We start from the raw sequence: 5,786 nt of genomic DNA on the forward strand, positions 1-5,786 counted from the left end.
AAAAGAAAGCTTAAAGCTTACTAGCTAAATAAAAGAAGAAAAGAAGATTAGAATAAAGTATAGGCTAGAAGTTTTAGTATTTTTATTTAAATAAAATCTCATAATTAGAAATTTTAATAAATAATTCAATTATATAATAATATTATATAAATATTAAAAGAAGAGAAATATAATATATATAATTATATAAGCTATATATATATAACTAGTTTATAATTATTATATAATATGACTTTAAAATTAAAGAAATACTTATAATTAAAGATTATTATAAATTCTTTTCGAATTAATTTTTATTTTATTTAAAGAAATAAATTTCTTTAATTATTTTATAAAATTAGATCAAAATTAAAAGAATTTTGAATTAAAGTTATTTATTTAATTAAAAGCCTAATTTAGACTTATTAGAAATTAGGTTTTAATTATATATAATAAGCTAATATAGTAAAATATTTATATAATTACAAAAAGTACTATTATATAATTTATAAAATTAAAAACTTCTTAGAAAACTAAGGAAAAATTTGAGAAATCTCTTTTTAAAATTAAAGACCTCTCTTGCTTTCTTTTACTTTCTTCTTTTCTTAAAAAGAATTTAGGAAATCTTTCCCTAAAACTAATTACTTCTTTATTTTGTTTTATTTTATTCTTTCCTTAAAGGCTTTAAAGGCCTTCATTTAAGAATAAATACTTTGCTCTTTAAACTAAGCCTTCTTTTAAAAGAATACTTTCTCTTATATATCTTTATTATCTGGGGAAGAACCCGGAAATATTTATACTATAGACAGATGAGTTGCGATATATAAACCAAGTGGCGATTTCCAGTACAGGCAATTCGGCATTACAAATACGGGTCTTTTCATAGTTGGTCCACGGTCTATAAAGCCGGGCAAAATTGTCTCTTTGTTTGAGGGTGGCAAGCTTGCATTCGTATTACGGCCATTCCAGGAGCATTATTTATTTTGTGGCGAATGTTATATTCATGACTTAAATCAGAGTAACTCATGGAAAAGGCTTAAAGAGATAGATGTGGAATGGTTCTCCTTAATTTAAGTATCTTAGTACTAAAGTTTGTGGAACTTGCTTCCCAAGTACTCGATCAAAGGTTTGTAATATCCGAGGTCGTGAAATCCTTCAGTACGAAGATTTCGATCAAGATAATGCAGTTGACTAATCCGACTTTGCAGTATACCATTTGAGTTTACACTGAAGAAAATGGAGAAACAACTGCGAGAGACAGTGTGAAGATGCGAGAGCAGGCGGAAGCCTGTGCAAAGAGAAAGGTCGAAGTTGAAGAGGAGGAGGAAGAGCAAATGAAGTCGAATTTGAATTACCTCGAACTGATACCTGATGACCTCAAAGAGAGAGAGAGAGAGAGAGAGAGAGCCCTTTGATTGGACAGAGCCGTGCGTCGGAACGGAGGAGGCATGACGGAAGGGCCAAAGATACCTGGAAACTAGAGAATGAGCACGTTTCTTAGCTGTGAAGGGGGCTATATCGTCTAGTGAGATCAAGAGAAGTTTGTCTGGATCCTATTCCCATAGAGCAGCTAATTGTTCCTATGTTCTGAGTGCTCAAAATTGACGGACGTATATTAACTACATTTTACAGTCCCTATTTGGCCCATGGCTGTACCTATGCACCTCATTATGAGAGCATTGCTTTCTTACTGCCGAAGAATAATAGAGAGTGTTGCCATTGTAATCTTACCATCTAAGCCTAGTCCTTCATCTTCTCAACCACTGTTCTCGTCAGCTTCACCGTCTCTCCCCTTTAGTTTCTTGCAACTAGTCGGCCTCGATATCTCGGCACCAATCTTCCGCTCCGGTCAAAGAACGAGAGAGAAGGCCTTCCTGATTAGGTTTAGCCTTACCCCCTTTCGCCTCGGTTAGTGGTTGCCGTCGCATCGTGACAAAGGACTTTTCTCATAAACGGTACTTTGGGACGCACTCTATCCCAATCGCCTACCACACGTTGAGGATCATGACTTTGCTTCAGGAGCTCTTCCTTCCCAATTAAAACAAAAGGTTCCTCTATGAGAATCGAGTCCGTTCGATAAGTGTAGACGAGAAGAACAATATTGAAAATGAGAGCAAGTACCAATACGCTAACAATTGTGTACGCGACTGGAGAGACAATATAGAGTCGTGTAACCGGGGTAGAAAGTCCACCGGTCGAAGTCCGAGATATGGCAGTGTCTTGGAAAAGAATCTTTGTAGCCAGGCCGGCGTAGAGAGTCTGAAATAGATCTTCTGTGCAATTCTTGATCAGATCAGGCGTTATGGGGGAGGTCGTATTTTGTGTTTTCGCGTAGGAGTAAACGGAAAATCCAAAGGCGTCTGCTTGAATGCTATTTGAGGGATCGAAAAACCCATACCTGTGGAAACTTTCCTCTAGTTCCTGGTAAATATCCGATGGATGTATGGAGGTGCTGGAATTTGGTGCGAACGAGATCAACTGAGGTGACATGGTTGGTTGGATGGAGACTGTAAGGGAGCCTGATGTGTTCCAGTACCAAACCGCGCATGAAACGAGGCTGTAGTTGGCAAGTTTGACAGAAGATTCATCGGAATAGGTGCCTGCAATCACACCAACTCTACCATATTCGGATCCGGCGCAATTGGTCTGCCAGCTCTGAGTGTATATCGGAGTCGTGTTTACAACTGATATGGACCCTGATACTTCGCAACCCCGATCATTTATGTTGTAAATTACAGTCCAAGCGCCCGGTGTCCCAGAGTCTTTATACATTGCTGAGGATTCGGGAAATGTTTGGCAATCTAGCTGTGCTGAATATGCGTTGGTTTCTGCAGTCACATTTCCTGTTATTGTGTTCCCATCGCCCACATCGAATTTCTCAAAAGCGTACTCCGAAGTCATCCAAGAAGGCGGGGTGGCATAATAGATACGATTCGCTGATGCAAGGTCGAGCGCAGGCTGCAAGCTGGTTTCCGCTGTCAGAGCAGATTCGTTGAAACTTGTTATAAAGTTAATGGCAACAACCGAGCCTGACTGAGATTGAGCCGCGACGAACAAGTGCGCTGCCAAAGGTACTATAGCAATTGAAAGGATCAAACTAAGTAGCATTGGGACGCCCAGTTGTATGTCGCCGTTCCGAAGCGCCACTATCCAGGCAAAAGATGATGGATATGACTTGTAATCCAATTCAAAGTTGAGGGTCGAATCTCCTGGATGCTTTTTCTTCCGACATTCTAAAATAACGAAAGGTTGACGATCAGATGCTCCAGAAACGATAATGTCCCAAGTGATCCGATACAAAGTCATAATCAGTGATGGCAATGTCGTCCAGAGCAAGCCATATCTCCAGATGTTGGAGATAGAGAAGTAGGAGGATGCCAATGAGGTAGAAACCTGAGAGATAGACACGATTCCATTCTGCGAAGATGATTGTCTTTCAAGGTAGATGATTGTTGCGATCAGGCCGGCTTCGATGAGAGCTAGGGAGGTCAAAACACCCCAGTGAAGGCTTGAAGTTCGCCATTCTTTCCTTTTTACTCCAGTATCTTGAGTAACAGCTGTCGCTTCTACTAGAATTTCGTCTTTGTGATGATTTTCGTTGCTAGTGTTCGATTGGAGAACCTGAACTGAATTGGTGTTTGGAACGTGGCTATGACGCTGATTGTCTGCCATTTGGTGTGTATGCTTCTCGACGAATATAAAACGGCAATTATCGAATTAAGTAACAGAAAGGTGTTGAAGCCTTTAACCGAAGCTAATGGAAGGGGAAAGGCCGAACTATCTTGCCTAATATCTACAATGCGGTGTTTTAAAAATAGAGAGAGATTATCGAGAAGGTATCAATAGACCTTGACACTACTCGTGCGTGTGGCTGGATAGGCGGAAGTCTCCGCCCGCTTCAAATGATTTGTAAAACAAAATGGCGTTCTATTTGCTTTGTGATTGGGGAGGATAGGGGTGGCGGACGTCGCACATGACCAACGCCATACTCATGTCTTAGTTCAGCTCTTTCAACAGATCCAATCAAAGATATCTTTTTTCGCGATCTCAAAGCCTCATATCACCAATTTGACGCGTCACATATGATAGCTCGTACGTGTGAGACACGCTCCAGGTTTGCTGTCTAGTGATGGCAATAGAACTCTAAATCCAACCACACTCTCAACTTTCCTATTTCCATAGCTGAACTCGAATCTCTCATCAAACTTCACGAAATTATACAGCTCTACAACATGCGCTCCGGCAAATTCCTCGCCAGCTCCGCTTCCTTATTCCTTGCTCCAATGAGCATGGCACTTTCTACGCTCCCGCCTATAACTTTTTCTGAAGACCCAAAAATTTGCCTTCCCGGCGGAGGCGTGACCTCTTTTTCGAATTGCCCTGCTCTTTTTTCTAGTATCAACTACTGTAATGAACCTAGCGTTATTACGGCTGGGCCAGATCCTTTTGCCTGCATCTGCAACCAAGATTATCTCAATCTTCTCTTTGGGTAAGAAATCACTCAAACAATCTCTTAGCATTAGATTCAGATAGAAATAGGTGCCACGATGAAGAGCGATTATGCATCGGAGATACCGATCTCGATGCTGGCTTTCAATCTGGTCTCGGTGCCTGGAACAGTGCCTGCGAGGCTTTGACGACGGCAGCTATCACAACTCCACTAGTTTCTTCCATAATTGTATCAGCGAATCTCGACTGGTGCACAACAGTCTTTTTAGCTTGCGAGAGCTTTTCGGTCTCACAAGAGGACTGCAGTAGTTCATACTCCGGAGAATACTTCTTCTCCTGTGCTTGCAAGCCCAATATCTTGTCTCTCATGTACACTTGTCAGTTTCTGGCCAATACTTCGTGCCTTGACTCCTCTGCTGCTTTAACGAATCTTGTATACTACGGTTATTGCCCGAGTTTGGTTTCTGTTCTGGGCCCCTTGGTAAATGAGACTGTAAATGCACCCGCTCCATGTTACTTATGCTAAAAGCCAAGCTAATTTATTTAGGCACCCGCTTTAACACCTGCGACGATTACTTCAAATGGGAATCCTTCTAATACACCTTCAAACCCGGAGACTTTGACAGCACCTCTTGCGCCAGGTTCGTCAAAGATAGCAACAGGTCCAACTGCTACAAAGTCATCGATTGGTATAGGATTGAACAGATGGAGTCCAGGACAAAAATCCATTTTTGGTGTTTTCTTCTCACTCCTTCTAATGCTTGGATGGTAGCACTGAAGTTAGACTGCGCGCCAGTTGGTTGAAGAAGACACAATTCTAGAGCTATGAAGGTAGCTGCGGAGAGTATATATAGGGTGGCCCCCCTTAAGGGACTAGTCCTATTACGAGGTAAAATACACGTAATTTCCAACTGATATACTACCGCCCCGCCCCCGCCCCCAGGTGTAACTGTGAGCAGGAATGCCTGAAAATGCTAAAGCATGTGAAATACAATAAATATATCCTTCAGAAGTCCGAATCTTGATTTTTCCAGGACCCAAGGAAGCCTTAGAACTAAGTCACGTATCTAATGATTGTCTCTATACGAGTTGACTTGAGTCCAATGAGCCGTGACTCGTGGTGGTAGGTTTTAAAGAAAGGTAAATATCAACTTGAGGAGTAAGGGCTGCGTCGATTGCAAGCTTGAATAAGGCATACGGACAGCTGAAGGCCCAAGTGAGACATGCCGACAAGCGAGTCCCGATAGCATGTGAAAGGTCGAGGGGCTTGGATGAAGTGTGCCGATAGCTTAAGGCTTAAGTCGGGCGTGCCTTGAGTAAGTGCTAGTGGCGAGTAAGAGTCGAAGGCTTGATAAGGA

The 5,786-nt window shown here is 41.4% G+C and overlaps 2 protein-coding genes across 2 annotated transcripts; one reads left to right on the plus strand and one right to left on the minus strand.

The window, feature by feature from the left end:
- Positions 1-1,554: 1,554 nt before the first annotated feature.
- K444DRAFT_53883 (uncharacterized protein) lies at positions 1,555-3,767 on the minus strand. Its single transcript, XM_024875571.1, has one exon. It carries the CDS (start codon positions 3,649-3,651, stop codon positions 1,870-1,872), a length of 1,782 nt encoding a protein of 593 aa, XP_024734332.1. The 5' UTR covers positions 3,652-3,767; the 3' UTR covers positions 1,555-1,869.
- Positions 3,768-4,153: 386 nt separating this feature from the next.
- K444DRAFT_53885 (uncharacterized protein) lies at positions 4,154-5,516 on the plus strand. Its single transcript, XM_024875574.1, has 3 exons — positions 4,154-4,468; positions 4,519-4,921; positions 4,976-5,516. Exons 1-3 carry the CDS (start codon positions 4,212-4,214, stop codon positions 5,198-5,200), a joined length of 885 nt encoding a protein of 294 aa, XP_024734333.1. The 5' UTR covers positions 4,154-4,211; the 3' UTR covers positions 5,201-5,516.
- Positions 5,517-5,786: the final 270 nt, after the last annotated feature.

Source organism: Hyaloscypha bicolor (genome assembly GCF_002865645.1).
Source record: "Hyaloscypha bicolor E unplaced genomic scaffold K444scaffold_117, whole genome shotgun sequence".
Taxonomy (NCBI): domain Eukaryota; kingdom Fungi; phylum Ascomycota; class Leotiomycetes; order Helotiales; family Hyaloscyphaceae; genus Hyaloscypha; species Hyaloscypha bicolor.

What these genes read in the sequence shown, in the direction of transcription:
- K444DRAFT_53883 (XM_024875571.1), bottom strand. Translation starts at nt 3,651, where the DNA reads ATGGCAGACAATCAGCGTCATAGCCACGTTCCAAACACCAATTCAGTT.
- K444DRAFT_53885 (XM_024875574.1), top strand. Translation starts at nt 4,212, where the DNA reads ATGCGCTCCGGCAAATTCCTCGCCAGCTCCGCTTCCTTATTCCTTGCT. An exon ending in TATCTCAATCTTCTCTTTGG is followed by an intron (nt 4,469 to 4,518) that starts GTAAGAAATCAC and finishes AGATAGAAATAG; the next exon opens with GTGCCACGATGAAGAGCGAT. An exon ending in GCCCCTTGGTAAATGAGACT is followed by an intron (nt 4,922 to 4,975) that starts GTAAATGCACCC and finishes TAATTTATTTAG; the next exon opens with GCACCCGCTTTAACACCTGC.